This window comes from Artemia franciscana, chromosome 12, assembly GCF_032884065.1.
Source record: "Artemia franciscana chromosome 12, ASM3288406v1, whole genome shotgun sequence".
NCBI lineage: Eukaryota > Metazoa > Arthropoda > Branchiopoda > Anostraca > Artemiidae > Artemia > Artemia franciscana.
Window position 1 is genome coordinate 7,338,952 of NC_088874.1, and position 20,395 is coordinate 7,359,346.

General features: G+C 36.6%; 3 protein-coding genes across 7 annotated transcripts in view; all 3 read right to left on the reverse strand.

Moving 5' to 3' along the window:
• LOC136033624 (guanylate kinase-like) overlaps window positions 1-1,428 on the reverse strand; it is a 43,771-nt gene extending 42,343 nt beyond the window's left edge. For 2 of the 4 annotated variants that reach the window (XM_065714422.1, XM_065714421.1), the window contains exons 1-2: window positions 1,391-1,427; window positions 1,305-1,360 (exon numbers count right to left, since the gene is read on the reverse strand). In XM_065714422.1, the coding sequence (XP_065570494.1) occupies window positions 1,305-1,360; window positions 1,391-1,398 (64 nt within the window). In that variant the 5' untranslated portion in view covers window positions 1,399-1,427. Of the gene's footprint in view, window positions 1-1,304 lie in introns of all 4 variants that reach the window. The other 2 variants (XM_065714423.1, XM_065714424.1) reach the window with 2 other exon arrangements.
• LOC136034174 (zinc finger MYM-type protein 1-like) lies at window positions 1,399-5,387 on the reverse strand. Its single transcript, XM_065715355.1, has 2 exons — window positions 3,886-5,387; window positions 1,399-1,483 (listed from the first exon to the last, which is right to left on the reverse strand). Exons 1-2 carry the CDS (start codon window positions 5,385-5,387, stop codon window positions 1,399-1,401), a joined length of 1,587 nt encoding a protein of 528 aa, XP_065571427.1.
• A 4,941-nt stretch (window positions 5,388-10,328) lies between these two features.
• LOC136033626 (bromodomain-containing protein 7-like) overlaps window positions 10,329-20,395 on the reverse strand; it is an 80,849-nt gene continuing 70,782 nt past the window's right edge. For both annotated transcript variants that reach the window (XM_065714425.1, XM_065714426.1), the window contains exons 10-11: window positions 15,104-15,262; window positions 10,329-10,657 (exon numbers count right to left, since the gene is read on the reverse strand). In XM_065714425.1, the coding sequence (XP_065570497.1) occupies window positions 10,419-10,657; window positions 15,104-15,262 (398 nt within the window). In that variant the 3' untranslated portion in view covers window positions 10,329-10,418. The remainder of the gene's footprint in view (window positions 10,658-15,103; window positions 15,263-20,395) is intronic.

Here is a 20,395-nt window from a genome sequence, read left to right on the forward strand (position 1 = left end):
AAGAGCATAAAAAAGCATCAAGTGGTATGTTCACTTTATTGGTAAGTCAATTATATGAACTGTGGTATATTTACTGGATATAATTATTATAATTGGTAAGATCATAAAAAGTAATCAAGCAATGTATTAAGTTCTTCCTAGCTAAATTACATTGTAATTCTAAACTTATATCAGCTAAACCTTTTTGGTCAAAAATTTAGATGCATGCAGCCTGTACCTGTCATCAATAGTATCTTTGGTAAAATTCTAGTTAATTGACTTCTTGCTATCTCAGAAAGGGTTTAGGTTAGGAAAATGAAACTTTCAGGGATGAATCTACAGACTAAAGTACATCCTGGGAAGGTATTTTGAAGCAACTACCTCAACTCCTTCTCCCTCTTGAGGACCCTGAAAAATGGATCTTCTGCTTAATTGAAGTACAACAAAATTATTTTCAACTTCAGAACTTTGCTCAATTCTATTTTAAGGTTTTAAAGATATGTAAATACATTTCCTAAATTTTGAAAAAAAAAACATTAATAGCCTATGGCTCAAAATTCTACTCAAATAACAGGAATTGCATTTTCAGAACTAAAGGCAGAGAAAAAGCAACTAGTAACTGAATTAAGGTAAAATGTTGTTTTGTCAAAATTCCAATAGGTATAGACCTGTCATTTAGGCAAATTTCAGGGCTCAATAGAGGGAGAAGGAGTGGAGGTGGGTACTTTAAAATACTTTCCTGGGACATACTTTAGCCTGTAGACCCATCCCTGAAAGTTTCATTTTCCTAACCTAAACCCTTTCTGAGATAGCAAGAAGTCAATTAACTAGAATTTCACCATATCTTTTAAGCCCCAAAAGTATGAAAAGAGGCAAAATTCTAGATAACAGGTTTTTGTTTATCTTGGAAAGTAATTGGCTTAAGTGAATTCAGAAGTAAATCCAGAGCCAGAATAATACCCTTGTAAGATAATTTAAAGAGTTTATCTCTACCCCCCCCCCATCTCCAAAGGACACTGACCTTTAGTGACATTTAGCATCTTTGTTTTAAAAAGTGAAACACTGTAATAAAGATTACCCATACTAGGCCTACTTCTCAAATGAGGCACAAAGAAACTTTTGAGCATTATACCTTTGCTTAATCCTAATCAATAGGCTTATAGAGTATGTTTTGTACCCTGCATTCCTGAGATTTTCATTAACCTAACTCAACTAGGCATAGCAAGAACCCCCTCAACTCTACCCAGTAGCCTACTTCACTTAGCATAACCTAAGATACACTTAGTTTTCTTCTTCTGTTGCAACCAAATCAAAATTATATCTACCTTTGAGATGGGTGATCAAATAAAACAAGTGAAGCTCTTCCTTTAGGAAACTAAATTTCACAAGAATGTCGTGGCTCACTAATCACTTGCCCATTCAAATTCGTCCGGTTGTCAAGTCAGAGATGCCAATAAAGATCAGTGTTGCCAATGCTTCGGAAGAAAAGGTACCGTAAAACACCCTAAAATTGTACCACTGATCAAAAAATTGTACCATATCTATATTTTTGTGTGTTGTACTATAGGCAAGACAAAATTTTTTGTGCTAAGCACACCACGTGGAGGATCGTAAAATTACATGACAATAAAGAGAACAAAGTATCGCATATCTTCTTTCAGAGATATTTGGGAGACGTCCTTTCCCCTGCAGAGACCATTTTGGTTCCACTCCTCCAAATAACTAATCACCTATTTCGTACTTACCGTACAGGTGGCTCCGCTGCTTCATGCTATATCATGACCGCAAAAGGCCAACAACAGGCACTTAAATAAATGTGTAAAGGAAAACTTAAAACTCTAGAAGAGAAAACAAATAAAAACTACAATTCCCTTCACTCGCTGCGTCCTGACGCCCAGTCAAATCTTTTTGTATCATATTGTACCACATTTTGTATAATGTACCAGACAAAATATGATTGTACAAGAATGTACATTTAGAGGTGAAATGTACCAAAATGGTACAATTGTACCGCTGTTGGCAACCCTGAAGCAGATCCTGAGATATCTTAAGAAAAAAACATTTCAAGTGATTTTACATACTGAAACAAAGGTAGAAACTAAATTGTAGATTAATTATAGAAAAAAATACCAGGTATAAGAAAAGTTCTGTAACACGAGAGCAGGCTTATCAATAGCCAGTAGAAAATTAGAAAAAATAGTGCCACTGATCAGTGATTCAACATAGTGATCAACATAGAGGCGGACTTAAATAAAATCTGTTTTGCGTTCCATTTTGTGATTAGCTCAGTCTTACGGCTTGCATAAGCTTTTGAACCTTTTTTTATTACCTTAAACTGGTATTAACTTTATATTATGCATATTTCTACTGCTTTGATATTACTATATCATATTGGTGAGTGAGGCCATTGGTGAGTGTAACCTTTTAAAAGATATTGCATTGTACTCCATTTCATTAATAGACAATTCTTCAGGGTTTTGTTTGCTTTGGCAGACTTTTTTGGTTGAAAAACGTCTTCAGAGAGATTTAATTAGTAACGGTTACTCTCCCCTATCATTGCATAATATTTGAAGCCATGAATGTTATCACGAGTTTGGGATAATATGCTTCAAAATTCTTATGTAAGATGTCAATTTTTGTTGATAGGATGGCACCGCCTAGTGCAATATGGAGTGACCAAGACGGGCCGAGGCCTTTACATAGTGGTCAGTCGGTTCCGTGGACTTCTTGCTGTCCAATCCTAAGCCGTCTAAAACAACTTGTGTAAGCTTGAGAAGGTTATCAGTCTCTGGCCTACACTGGTGGGACTCATTTTTTTGGTAATAATGCTTTTTATGATTTAAAAAGCATGAAAATTGTAGTGTGATGACATCGTTAAGACAAAATTCTGATTGAAACTTTGATAGACGAATTCAGATGTTGTGAATTTCCTTTGTTAGGCGTTTCATAACTCATCTCCCGTATGAAGATAGGTAATATAGAATTTTATTTATTCAGGTAGGAAGCATGAGATATACATAAGAAGAAGAGACCATATTAAATTAGATAGTTTCTGTGTCTTGCTTAAGTTGGTAAGGTATTAATAATAGAATTGTAGTTACTTACTTGCTCATTATTTTACCATTTACTGTGTGGAATAGGCACCTTGTGTGTCATTATGGTACAACAGCTACGTTGTCCTCGCTTGAAATTACACAAGTATAGTTCAGTCAGGGTGATAGTTTTCGCTGAGGCCCACATCATAGTCATATCCGATATGAATCACTGGTAAATATTTTTTTGCTATATTTGCTTTTTTTTGCGTTATTCTATTTCCATGTTTAGCAAAGTGCATTAAAATAGATTATTATTATAAAAAAAATGCAAGGTATTAGTTATGGTGGCACAAAAATCTGTGAAGTCGACTGACAGAGACAGCAGTGCCTCTGATGAATTGAAAGTATAGTAACAGGAAGAAATAGACGATATCCTAGGTAGAAATATGATATTTTTATTAGGAACTTTAATGCATAGGTTTGTACAAATAGGGATAGATGGTATGTTACCTTAGGTAAATTTAATATAGGGAAAGAAAATAGCGATGGTGATAGATTCAGTGGCGCCATTTCAGAAAACCTTAGGGGGGGGCCAAAAATCGATTTTGGGCCCCCATCCAGCCTTAAAAATTTTAAAATTTTCGAACATGCCTTTAGGTACCGTACTACCTTTGGGGTTCATATTTTGCAGCTTATTTAGGGACCAAAAACAGTACCAAAATAGAACATTTACTGTATAAATCAGAAACTTACGTACAGTTACTTCAGCAATGGATATCTCCTTTGCTTCATTTTTGCGAAGTCGTCGACAAGCTTCTCAAAATTGAGCTCCTTCACTGCAGCTTTCTCAGAGAATATAAGCAGCAAATGCGAAAGTCGCTCGTTTTCCATCGTTGTCCGGAGGTAGTCCTTCACAAAGGTCAACACAGAGAAAAAACGTTCATTTGAGCACGTTGTGAGCGGGAGTGTGAGGACTACCCTGACGACCTTAAGAAGCTCAGAATAAGCTTCTTTCAATCCTCCGAGTTGTTCGAAGACATCTAAAGCATTTGCCGGTTTCTGTGGAAGCTGCGACACAAATGCACGAGCTATTAAAGCTTGACACTTCAGCTGCATAGTATCGATTCCCGCCTGATCGAAGTATGTCGCGATCACAAAAAGTAAATCTGAGTCCATAAAATCTGTGGATTTGGGGTTAAGGCAACGTGTGGCTTCTAGCACTGGCAGTTGGACAGAAAAACGCTCTTCAAACTCATTTAACACTCTGTCCAAAACCTCGTAGAACTCTCTCCGCATTTTGTCTTCCGTTGTTGTGCTTTCGGAGTCAATGTTGTGCTTTCCAATTGTTGTTGTCGTCAAATAGTCTCTTAGTCTTCCGGATATCTTCTGAACTCGTTTTGATTTAACAGGTATGGCTGAAGAGAGAGCACTTGTTTCCGACAGATCAGCTCCGACATTAATGGCCATCTCTTTAGACTTGCCGTATAGGACACGAAAATACTCGTCATCACGCATTTTCCTCAGTTCGTTCTTTGTTGCACTGATCAAAGTGCAAGCTTCTGAGATGACCAGATCTGCTGCCTGTAGTTGTTCAGAAAGAGGGTTTATCACTGCAAGAACTTCGTGAATGACATGCAAACTGAATATGAAGGGAAACGACTCTAGCTGGTTCTTAAGGCCCGTAGCTTCTGCCGCTGCCTCCCTGTCAGAAGATTCTTGAACTACTGACAGAACTGCGAGTATGCAGTCATATCTAACCAGGATCTTAGCCACTGATCTATACCAGTAAGACCAACGTGTCACTACTGTCCTTTCAAGCGTTAGCACAGGCACATTGGCAGTTTTCTGGGCTTCGACGAACAACTGGTATCGAGTGTTGCTGTTGGAGACGAAACTGTAAACTGTTTGCAAAACTGAAAATACTGATGAAATTCTTTGTATTTTCTGCATACAATCGCCAATGACAAGGTTAAGTCTATGGGAATGACAGTGTGTGTACACCGCTTGTGGTGCTTTTTCCCGGAGACGGGCCTGTACTCCTGAAAAGTGTCCGCTCATTACACTGGCCCCGTCATAGCACTGTCCAACACACTTTGACCAGTCAAGGCCGATACCCTTTATTTCGTTGTAAATGAAGTCGGCCAAACTCTCAGCGTCAACCTTGCGCATGTGGTAGCAACCTATGGCCCTTTCTTTGATTTTCAGGTCATGAACATAGCGCACTAAGATCGCGAGTTGTTCCTTTTTCGAGAGGTCTTTTGTCTCGTCAACAAGAACGGCAAAATATTTTGCTTCTCTGACTTCTTTCGCGATAGAACTTTTGATTTCATTTCCTATGACCTCAATGTAGTCGTTTTGGTACTCGTGTGACATGTAATGGCCATAGGCCTTACGAGAGTTTTTCATCAAGTCAGGGTTGATTTCTGTTAAAAGATGTACTGTCTCTACGAAATTCCCTTGATTGGCACTAGACTCCCCTTCATCATGGCCACGAAACGCAAGACCTTGCCGTCCAAGTAATGCTGTAGTTTTTAGTAGAGCTTTTACGTACTGTCTATTCTCTAGTATTTCTTTTTCGCGTTCTTTGGAGAGGCATGACGCAACAGATTCGGCCGCCTCCGTCTCAATAGCTTTAAACTGAGTCAAAGAAATGGTACATGCTTTGTGTCGGTCGCTGTTTTCGTGCTGCCGTATCAGTTCAGAAATGTCTTTCCACTTTCTAAATCCTATATCAATGAATGCTCTAGCTCCATACCTTTCGCCTGATCTTAGCGAGGATCCACTGAAATGTCGGCAATTGAAACAGAACACAAACTCCTGTTCTATTGAATATTCCAGCCATGGGTATTTCAAGAAATAGGAGCTGTTAAATTTTCGTTTGCGATTCCCGATGGTAGTGGCGGGATAGTCAGTCAAAACTGGTTGGCAGGGGTTATCATACGGGTTCACGGACAAATCGGTGCTGATCGTTCTGGAAGCCATTTCCTCCGTTTGTGGTTCGCGCAGGTTTGTCTCCTCAGAAATGAGTCTCACGTCCAGGGTCTGCTCGTTTCTCGGTAAAACCTCGGTTGCCGATGGGTTGTCCCTTGACGTCCCAGCATCACTATCCTACAGAGTAATCAAGTTTTAATTAAAAACAAATTAAAAGTGATGTCCCAGTTACTTCTTTTACCAGGACGTGAATTGTACATAATTAACATAGAAAACAACACAAAATTTAGAGCAAGCAACAACAAAAAACATAATCAATTCAACTACGAAGCTATAATCAATTAGTTCGTGGTAACGAACTTCAAGTAAAAAAGCGACACGGCTCAATAGTAACCGAAACTCTAAAACACGGAATTTTGATACCTATAGATGCATCAAAAGAATCAGATTTGTACGCTAATTTCAAATATATAAGTTGTATCAAATTTAGTTTTACCCATCAAAAGTTACGAGCCTGAGAAAATTTGTCTTATGTCCGAAAAAAGGGGAAAACACCCCCCCCCCCCTGAAAGTAATATAACCTTAACAAAAATATCACCATTTAATTCAGCGCATCACTGAACTTTACTGCAGGAGTTTCAAGCTCCTATCTGCTAAAATGACGAATTTTGGATTTTCTTGCCAGAAGAAAGATCAAGGACGCGTGTTATTTTTTTTCCAGGGGTGATCGTATTGACCCAGTTGTCCTAGAATATCGCAAGAGGGCTCATTCAAAGGTAAATTAAAAGTTCTAGTGCCCTTTTTCAAATGAAAAAAATTTGGAGAGCAACTAGGCCCCATCCCACCCTCTTTTTACCCTAAGTCACCTGATCAAAATTTTGAAACAGCCATTTTGTTTAATATATTTAAAAATTTAATAAATATGTCTTTAAAGATGCCTTAATTGTCCAAAGTCTCTGGGGGAAGGTGTTCAATTTGTGGACTTTGCCCTTTTTTATAAATAGTTTTTTTTATAAATAGTATAGGTAATTGCGAAGTATACAAACATTTTCAGTTTTTTTCTGGTGGGGGGGCAGCTCGAGCAGAGGAGGTTATGTAGGAGGATCTTTCCATGGAGAAACTTTTCATAGGGGAGCTGAATTTTCGATCAAGGGGGCACTGGATTTCCAAGCATTATTAAAAAAAGAATAAGAAATTAAATGAAAAAAAAGTTTCTTCAACTCAAAGTAAGGAGCAGGATTGAAACTTAAAACGAAAAGAAATTATTACATATGAGAAGGTTCACCCTTTCGTCAATACCTCGCTCTTTACGCTAATTTTTTTTTTTAGTACAAAATTCCTATACAAAATTTCTTTATATATCTTGCTTTCTATTTACTGGCTCAATTTCACGCTTGGAAGTGTTAAGGGTAATTGTCCCAGTAAATTTTAACCAGGATTGTATTGTTCAGAGGATGTTTCCAAGGGGGATTTCTCCGTGGAGGTGAAGCCAGACTTCCTGGCTTTATTTAAAAAATGATCAGAAATTAAATAGAAAAACAGTTTTTCAACTGAAATTAAGGAGCATTATTAAAACTTAAAAATAACAAGAATTATTACATATACGAGGGGGGTTGCCTCCTCCTCAACACTGCGCTCTTTATCCTAAAGTTTAAATTTTGTCCCAATTCTTTAAAAATGACTCCTCAAACACAAAGGGCGTTTTATTAAAACAGTAAGTAACTTTTTTACAAATGCTGAAAAACTTTAGCATGAAGAAAATGGTGTAGAGGAGGGGGAAGACCCCCTCCTCTATGGGGGCACTGTGGGGGACTTGGGGTGGATCCGGATTTCTGGCAATTCCGCGAGATCGGTACTTCCTGACGCAATAGGACAAAATTTAAAATGTGGTAGATTTACTTACAGTCGGTTTGAAAAACGAAGCCAATCGTCGTTGCATCTTTATTTCTTCTTCTTTCCTTTGGGCTTTTATTTTCCTTTTTTTTGCACCACTCGCACCGGATGAACTCATGTTTCAATAATCCGATTTGAACTTGAACACAACTTAACACTGTTTCACGGTTCTTTATTTGATGAAGGGTAACGAGAAACTAAATACAAACCCTCGTCTGGATACCCAATTTCCAGATTGTTTTTCCAGAAATTTCCAGATGTTAGCCTACACATAAATGTGCCGACTGACGGGATTCATTAATCACTGGAGAGACTTCAATGTCACAGAAGCACCCGAGCCCAGGAAGGACTTTACTTTACAAACCCCTGCCAAAAGGGTGACCATAAATTAATTAGAGAGAACGGCAAAAACAGGATACTTTCTTGAAATGCAATAATCGTCGAGTATCTTGAATTTGCTATTTAGTAATAATTCACAGTAGAAATACGGTAAAAAAAAAAGAGAAAAAAGTAGAACAAGGACGAATAAACAAAGAATTACGTGGTTGAAATTGGGCCCCTCCAGAAATCAGGGGGGGGCCATGGCCCCCCCCTGCCCCCCCCAAATGGCGCCACTGGATAGATTACTACAATTTATAGGTGAAAATAATCTTGTTACGGCAAATGCTAAACCGACATTTAGCCAAAACCTAATACGGCGTTTGGTCATAAAATGGCCCATAGTTTAACACAGTGTTTACATGATAATAACACGGCTAACCGTATTGATTATGTCATTTTAACTTGTAGACTGATATGATTGATGCTGGGCACTAGGGTATATAGGAATGCTATTACTGATTTATTTTTGAAGGTTCGTCTAACAGCAATTGTTACAACATCACTTCTTTATGCCACAAAAACATGCCACCTGAATCAAGGACAAGAAAGGAGAGCAACAGATTATACCTGTATAAAATGTAGTAGTTTGTATATAAGGCATTTGAAACTACTGAATTTAAAAGAGGAATTTAATATGTTTTTTTTTTCATACTTGTTTTTTCTAAGTTAAGTTTTTTTTGAAATTGAGAAAAACCTTTAAAGGAAAAATCGCAGACAGATATGCACTTTGTCAATGCATTTAGAACAAATAAAGGGTTGTCAGAAGTGCAACCAATCATATTCGAGACCAGTACCACTGTTGAGATGAATGCTTATTATTCAGCATTAACCAATGCTATTTGTAATCGATCCTTCTTCACGGAAAAATTAATTTTATTCGTGCTGGATAATCTTGCCTCAATTATTTCTAAATTGATGACAGTACTGGAAAAGTGGAGATGAAGGATAGATCAAAAGTCATCACCTTGTAACACGGACCACGTCAATGACCAAGACCGAACCTATATCCACTACTAGCAAATCATCGCAGGATCAAGCCATCAACATCCACACACATTTCTTTTCCGCGACCCGCTGTTCACCGCTTAATTCTTTAGTTTTTGCAATGATGTTTCCAATTTCGTTAAATCTTTTTTAATGACAACCCTGTTATAACCGCTTTATTTGGCACAAGCTAGATGACCGAAAAGTACAAGTTTCTGCAATTCCTTAGGCTTGATCCTTGACCCAAAATCAATCGCTCTTCATGGAAGAATGAGCTACCTTTCTACACAAAGCCGAAGATCCTCTTCTAAACATTTCGCGCATTCTGAACTAAACATATATCACTAGCGTTCGACCTATAGTTCATGTTTTTTTCTTTTCGTGTTGTTACGTGAGTATTTTTTGCTTTTTTTTTCTCTCTTTATTAACTCCTCTATGATACATTTTTTGTACAGAGGGTGTCAATAAATTATTATTATTTCTAAATTAACGGCAATAGTGAAAAGTGGGGACAAAGGATAAATGAAAACTCATCACCTTGTGGTACGGATCGCGTCAACGACCAACACTAGAACTACGACTACAACTAACAAACCATCACAGCACTAGGTCATCTAAGGCCTAAAAATCCACACACGCTTCTTTTCCTCCACACACTGTGAGTGCTTCAACCTTTGGTTTTTGCAATGGTGTTTCCAACAGCTTTCGATCTTTTCTTACAACCACTCTATTATAGCTGCTTTGTTTGGCCCAAGCTGGATGGCTAAAAAGCACAATTTTGGGTATGCTAGAATACTTCATCTGGAAAATGTGACCTAACCATCTGAAAATTCCGTTCATTGTAACCCTTATGCACAGGATCTAAGCACATTTTACACAAAACTTATTGTTTGATTTAAAATCACTCAAAAAAAAAAATCTTCTCTAACTTCTTTAAGCTTAGTAACCGGAGTAATAAGGGAAGAAGTAGTAAGGACATAATAGGAAATAATATGTTTTTTAATCGAGACTATGAAAGTTGATTTTTTTTTTATACAAAAGATATTATAGACCTTTACTAGCATGTGTATAGGAAAGTAAATACTTAACGTTCACTTAATTAATTAAAAATTACCCGTAATACTATTCTTAGATCAGCTTATGTATAATTTATAGAAATTACAATATACAAAACCTACGAATGCAATTAATAAAAAGGTAAATTACAACATAAAATTAAGAGAATATTTCGTTGAGAATCTGGCCCGCACTTGGATTATTTACTAGCGATTCTTCCTCCAAGATTTTTTCCAATTCACGGTCCAGGTTTGTCTTCGAATCAGATGTCATAGCATGTCTTCCTTTGGACGGTACAACTTCAATACCCATTGCCTTCCTTATTCCTTGGACTGACACAGCCTTATCTGGGTTAGTTGATTTTATAACTTGAGTTAGACTATCAGTTATATTTTCAGCTGAAAAAGGAATGATATAACAGCTTTCGAATGTTGATAAATTCGCAATTCAGAAGAAATTTGCAATTCAACCCATTCTTTTTATTTATACATTTTCATTTTAGATTGATGCTACTTTAATCAAAGTAGTTGACTTTGTAACTATTTCGTAACTTATTAGTTACAGTTTTTGCTAAGGAACAGAGCTATTTAGAAGAGGTGTAATTTTGTTAACTACAGAGCTATTTTCTTTATAAAAAAAAAAAAAAAAAAAAATACAAGATAATATATTAGACCCAATGGGCCAGATATGACAGTAAGAAAATTCAAAAGAAGCGTTATTTTTAATATATCAGCCTAATCCAGAAGATCCAATTGGGCACGAGGGAGGTGGGCAAGATGGGACCTCCGCCTGCTAGATCTTTCCATCCTCCGTCTAGATTTTGAAAAATATTCTTTTGGGGTGTTTTCATTGATACACGTCTTTTGGGATTTTCATTGAAAACTAAAATTAACACTAAGACAAATTTCCTCTCTCTGGATTTTGAAAAATATATTCATCCATACATTCAGACAAAAAAAAAAAAAAAAAAAAAAAAAAAAAAAAAAAAAAAAAAAAAAAAAAAAAAAACAAGAGCTAAGAGCTCATATGGCACTTGTGACGAGGCCGGAAGAGCCAAGAGATCATATGGTAGGAGCTCTAGGAAAATTCTAAGTATCAATAGACTGATTTAAAAGGAGAATCAGAGGTTTAATGCCGGTCGGGATTTAAAATAAGAGCTCTGAGTCACGAGGTCCTTCTAAATATCAAACTTCATTAAGATCCGATCACCCACTCGTAAGTTATAAATACCTCATTTTATCTAATTTCCCCTCCCTTCAGCCTCCCAAATGGTCGAATCGAGGAAAACTACTTTATCAAGTCAATCTGTGCAGCTCCCTGACACGCCTACCAATTTTCATTGTCCTAGCACGTCCAGAAGCACCAAACTCGCCAAAGCACTGAACCCGAACCCCTAACTCCCCCAAAGAGAACAGATCCAGTACAGTTACGTCAATCACGTATCTACGACATTTGCTTATTCTACCCATCAAGTTTCATCCCAAATTCTCCACTCTAAGCGTTTTCAGAGATTTCCGGTTTCCCCCTCCAACTCCCCCTAATGTCAACAGATCTGGTTGGGATTTGAAATAAGAGCTCTGAGACATGGGTTCCTTCTTTCATTAAGATACGGTCACCCGTTCTTAAGCTATAAATACCTAAATTTTTCTAATTTTTCCAAATAACCCCCCCCCAGATCGCCCAAAGAGAACGGATCCATTAAAATTATGTCAGTCACGTATCTACGTATCTATAAATTGTGCTTATTCTTCCCATCAAGTTTCATCCCGATCTTTCCACTCTAAGCGTTTTCCAAGATTTCCGGTTTCCAATATTTCTGTTTCCCCCCTCCAATCCCCCATGATCCCGGATCCCATTCGAATTGAAAATAGAGCATCTGAGGCATAAGATTCTTCTATATATCAAGTTCCATTAAGATCCGATCACCCATTCGTAAGATAGAGATACCTCAATTTTCACGTTTTCCAAGAATTCCGGTTCCCCCCCCCCAATGTCACCGGATCTGGTCGAGATTTAAAATATGAGCTCTAAAGCACAAGATCCCTCTAAATATCGAATTTCATTAAGATCTGATCCCCGTTCGTAAGTTACAAATGCCTCATTTTTTCTAATTTTACGAATTACCCCCCCCCCTAACTCCACCAAAGAGATCGGATCCGGTATGGTTATGTCAGTCACGTATCTTGGACTTGTGCTTATTCGTCCCACCAAGTTTCATACTGATCTCTCCACTTTAAGCGTTTTCCAAGATTTCCGGTCCCCCCCCCCCTAATGATGAAGGATCGGGTTGGGATTTAAAATAAGAGATCTGAGTTACGAGGTCCTTCTAAATATGAAATTTCATTAATATTCGACCACTCCTTTGTAAGTTAAAAACACCTCATTCTTTCTAGTTTTTCAGAATCAACCCCCCCTTCCAACTCCCCCAAATAGAGCAGATCCGTTCCGGTTATGTCAATCACGTATCTAGAAGTTCTGCTTATTTTTCCCACCAAGTTTCAACCCAGTCCCTCCACTATAAGCGTTTTCCAAGATTTTAGCCTCCCCACTTCAACTCCCCCCGATGTCACCGGATCCGGTCGGGAAGATATCCTTCTAAATATCAAATTTCATTAAGATTCGATCACCCGTTCGTAGGTAAAAATATACCTAATTTTTTCTAGTTTTTCCAATTTGACCCCCCCCCCCAGTCGGTAAACCTGACAATCTATTTATATGCACAGACAATGGGACAGTGAAGAAAAACACACATACACAGACACACAAACATATGTATATATATATATATATATATATATATATACATATATATATATATATATATATATATATATATATATACATACATATATATATATATATATATATATATATATATATATTTTTATATATATATATATATATATATATATATATATATATATATATATATATATATATATATATATATATATATATATGTATCTATATTCACAGGTGGGACACAGGGACACAACTACAATGGCGTGTAACTAATATGGCGCGTAACGACTTACGCGCGCGGGGGGGGGGGGGGGGGGGGGGTCTTAGGGGGGTGCGAAGCACCCCCACCAACTAGGTGTTTGGGTGGCACGAAGCGCCACCCCAACAGCTAGTATATATATATATATATATATATATATATATACATATATATTATTACTCACATATTAAATTATTACATAATTTATTAAAATTAATAAATTAAGATTAATAATTTATTTTTTTATAAACTAATTAATATAATTAATATGATTATGATAATCATAGTTAATATTAATTATGATTTTTCGATGATTAATACTTTCAGCTAGAAATAAGAGAAGATGCAGCTACTTTCAAATGATTGTAAATGGAGAAATAAAAACCAGGGAAGTATGCAGGGCTTGGTTAGGGTCTCAAGATCCATTGAAATCCAAAATTTTCTCGAATTTTTTGGCCAATTATTCGAAATGCCAAATAAAGTTAGTTTTTGTATTGCTGCCCAACCAAACTTTTTTGTTTATTATTCTTCTCCTGGAACTATTCACTGTAACTCCCATTTTTTTACGTTTTTTTTTACATACGAAAAATACATTTCCCTTATTGAAGTGTATACCTTTCAATCAAGCGTAGTAGGAAGCGTAGTTTTGATTTTCTTTATGGAAGCCACGCAAATTCTGCTATAATTACTCGATAGATCCGCCGTCTAAGGATTCTCCGTTTTTACGAGGCTCATACAAAAAGTGCAGAAAATACATTTCAATTTGTCTTAATTCATATACAAGACGATTAGAACAAAGCACACCCCTTTTCTTGTCTGATCTCCTTATTCTTGAGCGTGTCCAGTAGGATCGTGGGGAGGGGACCGGTTTAACCTCCCCCCCCCAAAAAAAAAATATATTGGTTTCAGTTTCTCTACTGATGATGATGAGTGCGTATGTCATCGAAATATCTAAAGCTTTTATATGTATTTGTTTCACTGTCTAATAAAAGGATATATCCCTATTTGGAACTCTAATTTGTTTCGAAAAATACACGTAGAAAATCATTTGCAAAAATAACCTTGGCAATCAGACCCGCCCCCCCCCAGCCAAAAATCTTCAATACAGTAGTGTCCTTATTATTAAACATGATTAAAACAAACCACGCCTTCCTATTCTGCTTAACCAATAGAAATTCTAAACCCCTGGCGAGAATTACTAAAATAATAAGATACTATTAAAAACAGAATGTTGGTCTTTTTCAGTGTTTTTGTTAGCACTTATACACTTATACAAAGTTTCGACAAAAGTTGCAGATATCATATTTGTTTTAATTCATGCATAAGACTTGAAGAAGAGACCACACCTTTCCTCTGCTTCACTAATCTTCTTATTGGTACCCGTAAGACTATTATAGACCTTAGACCACACTATAAGTAACTATTCCTTCCTCTTCGCTCGTGCAAGTCTGTAAATGGCATTGCCCCCATACTAAGATTAAATAAAAACCACATTTTTCTTTACGTTAAAGCTTAAAACGAATAGAAATTATTCTGTCCATGAGGGGGGCTGCCGCCCCCCTAACCCCTCACTCTTCACGCTAAACTTTAACTTTTTATCAAAATCTTTAGGAACAACTACTGAAACAAAAGGGCCATTGATGGGAAGAAGAGGATTTTCCCCTCTTTTTTCAGAATTCCATTTTTTTCGAGTTCTACTTATTATTGAGCCTAGTCTCACCTTACTGACAGTTCGTTATTACGAAATTAGTACTGCTTATTTAATAGATAAAACGACAAAAAATAGACAAAAAGGACAAAAAATTACCCAAAATGTACGAAAAAGAGAGGCAGAAAATATTACCTAGCACAAACTCAGATTCTCCTGGCTTTTGCACATTGCTTAAATGGGCTGGCAAGGGACAACTTAGTCTTTCTTTTTGTACTTTTTCCAATTTGGCAAGTAGTCGTCCTGTTTCGTTTAATTTTGTCTGTATCGTTTTGTTTGACTTCACTTCTTGCTCTGAAACAAAAATAATATTAAAGTAACAAGGGTCACTAAACAAAAATATTTTTTGCCCCCTTGACGCATCTCAATTCTATTCATACCCGGAAACTATGATTTTCTTTCAGTTATTTCAAAATCAATAATTTTTTAGGGCAATATAAAATTTTCGTCAGTGTTGCCACGTTAAAACGCAAAAAATAATAAACAAAACTAATTAGTTGAACATGATAACTCTTTCCGTTAGCAAAAACTCAAACATTGGCAATTTTTTGCAAGGACAACTGTGCCTTCAAAGCTAAGATATCTCAAGGTCTTTGGTGGCATATGTTTTTTGCTTAGTTTTTGCTGATACAATGTTAAACTACGACAAAACAAAACAACATTTTTTCGTTCCTCGACCCATCTCATTTTATTCCTACCTGAAAACTATGATTTTCTAAGATTTTCTTTCAGTTATTTCAAAATCAAGAAGTTTTTAGGGCAATATTAAATTTTCGTCAGTGTCGCCACGTTCAACAGCAAAAATTAATTGGCAACCAATTAGCTGTATATGACAAGGCTTTCTGTTCGTAAAAATTCAAACACTAGCAATTTTTTGCAAAGACAATTGTACATTCAAATGAAAACCACGATATCTTAAGGTCTTCGGTGATATATTGTTTTTAGCTTAGTTTTTTTCTGATACAATATTAAACTATGACAAAAAAACAACATTTTTTGCTCCCTTGACACATATGATTTCTAACCATACCTAAAAACTATGATTTTCAAAGATTTTCTTCAGCTATTTCAAAATCAAATAGTTTTTAGGACAATATCAAATTTTCGTCAGTGTTCCCACGCTAAACCGCAATAATTAATAAACAAAACTAATTAGTCGCATATGTTTTTAGCTTAATTTTTTCTGATACAATATTAAACTACGACAAAACAAAAACGATATATTTTTGCTCGCTTGACACATCTGATTTCTACTCATACCTAAAAACTATGATTTTCTAGGATTTTCTTTCAGTTATTTCAAAACCGAGAAGTCTTTACGGCAATATCAATTTTTTTCATTGTTGCCATGTTAAACCCCAAAAATTAATAAGCAAAACTAATTATTTGTATTTGCCAACGCTTTCTGTTCGTAAAAACTCATAAATTAGCATTTTTTTTTGCAAGGACAACTATATCTTCAGTTGGAAGCTACGATAGCTTGGTCTTTGGTGTTGTGTGTTTTTAGCTTAATTTTTGCTGATACAATATTAAAGTACGACAAAACAATAACAACATTTTTTCGCTGCTGCATTTTTTGCATTTTAGGTGCCATTTCCGAAATGGAAAGGTTTGGAAAGATAAAAAGGGTATTACTGTAATCACTATGGTTGAACGTCATCATAACTTGATAACGCCGTCATAAAGTATCATTTGGCACCCAAACAATGCACTTTAGGTGCCATTTCTCAAATGGAAAGGCTGGGGAAAATAAAAGTGTATTACTGTAATCACTATTGTTGAATGCCATCATAACTTGATAACGCCGTCATAAAGTATAATTTGGCACCCAAACAATGCACTTTAGGTGCCATTTCTCAAATGAAAAGGCTGGGGAAAATAAAAAGGGTATTACTGTAATCGTTAAGGTTAAACGCCATCACAACTTGATAACGTAATCATAAATTGTCATATGGCACCCAAACAATGCATTTTAGGTGACATTTCTGAAATCGAAAGGCTGGAGAAAATAAAAGGATATTACTGTAATCACTATTTTTGAAAGATTATTGTGATGGCTAATGGTTGAACATCATCATAACTTGATAAGCCATCATAAAGCGTCATTTGGCACCCAAACAAAGCAATTTTAGGTACCATTTCTGGAATAGAAGGGTTTGGAAAGACAAAAAGGGCATTGTGAGACAAAAAGGACTATTGTGATCACTAATGATCGAACGCCATCATAAAGTGTCATTTGGCACCCACATAATGCATTTTAGGTGCCACTTCTCGAATGGAAAAGGTTTAGAAAGATAAAAAGGATATTATTGTAATCACTATGGTTGAAGACCTTAAACCTGAAGTTTTCGATTCCCCCTCTCGGACATTTCCCCTCCAATCCCCTTAGCAGAATTTCATAAATCGTCTACTGACAAACAGAGCTAGCTGGCTACTGCAAAATCATACAGCTGTTTAAGGCCTTGTTTAAAATCATCTATAAAACTTTCTATCTCAAATATCGTTGACTTGTTAATCGAATGGTCCTATTACGTCATTACTACAATACCAGGTTGCAGTTACCACTGCGACCATGATGAAATTGGCAAGAACTCTTGCCGTATTCAGAGATTCAAATTCAAAAGCCCTTTTGACAACCTGCAGGCACCTATGGCTTTTTGACCCAGAGATCGAATCACGCTGCAGGAATGCACTGCAGGGCCGACGCAGGGACCTTAGTAGTCAAGAAGCGTCGTTAATTCTTAAATAATAATAACCTGCAGGCACCTGCATGTAAATAGTCTGTTTTAATGGACTTAGTTCTTTACTGTAATTATTTTAAAAACTTTTTCCACAAAACAAGTTTTTCAAAGAAAAGTAAAGAGCTCCATTAAGGCAAAAATTAGCAGAAATAAAGTCAAATAATTTTCCAAGCGTAAAACTGCCACAAATCACTATCAATAAATAAATGCAACTGAAAACGAACAGAAATTACAATAAATAGCCGAGTCAAACTCAAAACGAATAAAATTAACATTAGTACGGCTGATAGTCCCCATGCCTTATCAAGACCAGAACATAATTTGCGCTTTACTGAAAAAAATGAACAAAAACAAATGACCTTCGATTGTCAGTTTAATTGACAATATACTGTTATTTATTCTTTAAAGTTTTGTAATTTTATATTTATGAAAATAAAAAAAGTGAAAACCTTTAAAAGTGTTTTGTTTTCAGTTCAAACAAGCTTTTTCAATGACATATAGCTTACTGTGTGTGTGTAAAATATGAACAAATTGCCTAGCTTACAACCCTTGTTCTCAGGACTATGGGGAGGTTGACATCCCCAAAGACATAATTATTAGATCTTTAAAAAAGACTGAACAAAATAGAACTCTTAAAATTTCGATTGGATATACTTTGGGGAATGATAGGCTTGGGAAGGGGGGGGGGGTGATTACCCTTTATTTATTTTGGCTCTTAAAAAGGGCCCTAAGACTTCGGGCTTCCGATCAAATGAGCTCAATCCGATCCAAAGCTTATACCACCACCCGTTCCCAAAAATCCTTATATACCCCGGGGCATGGTCTTTGGGGAATTTTGTGCACCCCAAAGACATTGCTAAATGATTTTTGGAATACTGATAAAAAATGGCTATCTTACAATTTCAATTAAATGCAACTGAGAAAAGAGGATGTCAGGAAGGGGGGCTAGTCGCTCTCCGTAATGTTTGTTTCTTTAAAAGGAACTAGAACTGTACATTTCAAATGAAATGAGCCATTTCTAAAGTTCACACGACCACCCCTTCCATAAAAACCTGATATGGCCCTGGGGTATAACTTACAACCCTTACTCCCAGACTCTGGGGGATTATGTCCACCCCAAAGGCCTTATTATACGATCTTTGGACGATTTTTGAACAAATGGCTATCTCAAAATTTTATCGGATGCATTTATGAAAAATACTACGTAGGGGGGGGGGGGGGGAGGCTGGATGCCCCCGATCACTATCGAGGCATAACATGCAATCCTTGCGACCAGGGCTGTGGTGGGGGGTCATCATCCTCAAAGACATGATTCCTAGACATTTTACTGAACAATATGGCTATCTCAAAGTTTTGATTGGATATATTTAGGGAAATGGTGGGCGTGGGAGGGGAGTTAGTTGCCCTCCAATCACTTTCGATTATCAAAAGGGGCACATGACCCTTCACTTTCCAATCGAATGAGCCTTTTTCGAAGTTTTTACTTCAACAAATGGCCATCTCAAAATTTCTATAAGATGAATTTTAGGAAAATATGAAGTGTGTGTGCAGGGGGAGGGGATATCCACTCTCTGATCACTCTGAATCTTAAGAGAGGCACTAAAACTTCTAATTAATAATCCAATAATCTCCCTCCAAAGTTTATACGATCACACTGTCTATGTAAATCTTGTGTGCCCCCAGGGCATAAATTGCAGTCCTTGCCCTGAGGGCTGTGGGGGGGGGGGCATCCTCCAAGACATAGTATCCAGACTTTTTAACTACGTTGAGCAAAATGGCTATCTCAAAATTTTGATCGGATGTGTTTGGGGGAATGGTGGGCGTGGGAGGGGGGTTAGTTGCCCACCAATCGCTTTCAACTATTAAAAAGGGCACAAGTCGTTTCAAATTTCAATTGGATAAACCCTTTTTGAACTTTCTACGACGAGTCCTTCGATATAAAGTGCTTTGGTCTAAGACCAAAAATAAAAAAAAATAAACAAATTTTGCCGACATCACTCTTTACATAGCAATAGCACTGCCTATGATAATTTACATTAGCTAAATTATATTACATGAACTACGAACTACGTCAATTTTATGAACTACGTTGCCATCACTTCTACTCAAGTTGTCTTTCAAAATTCTAAGATTATGACCTCATTCATCATCTTGTTTACGAAGATGCAGCTTTTGTCACAAAAGTGCTTTCGTTTTAAATATTGGGTTTTATCCGGGTTGCAGCGGTAGCTAGCAACACAGTAAGAGATTAATTACGAAAGGCACTATATGCAGAAATTTCCTCTCTATGATGTTCCAGTACCCCTCTAGCTGTGGAGGAGGAAAAGAAAAAGATGACCCAAGGGACTGTAAATTTCCTGTATAAGGTTTTTGGCCAAGGCGATTCCAGTTGTGTACTAATTCTTTAAATTGAAACTAATTCAACAGACTAGTTCTAATTCGTTTCAACTGACTAATTGAAACTGACTAATTGACTAATTGAATTGAAACCAATTGAAAATAATTGTTTCAATCCAATGCCATTTTTAAGGGTTCCAGGCTGGGCCATATCCAGAATTTTTTTGGGGGGAAGGAAGGGGAGAGGGGGTTTATAAAAAGATTTTTCGGGGGGAGGGTTGCAAAAAAAGGTTAAAAAGACGCATGAATTTGTTTATATTTATTTTTGTTACGTTTTTACGAGTCGGAC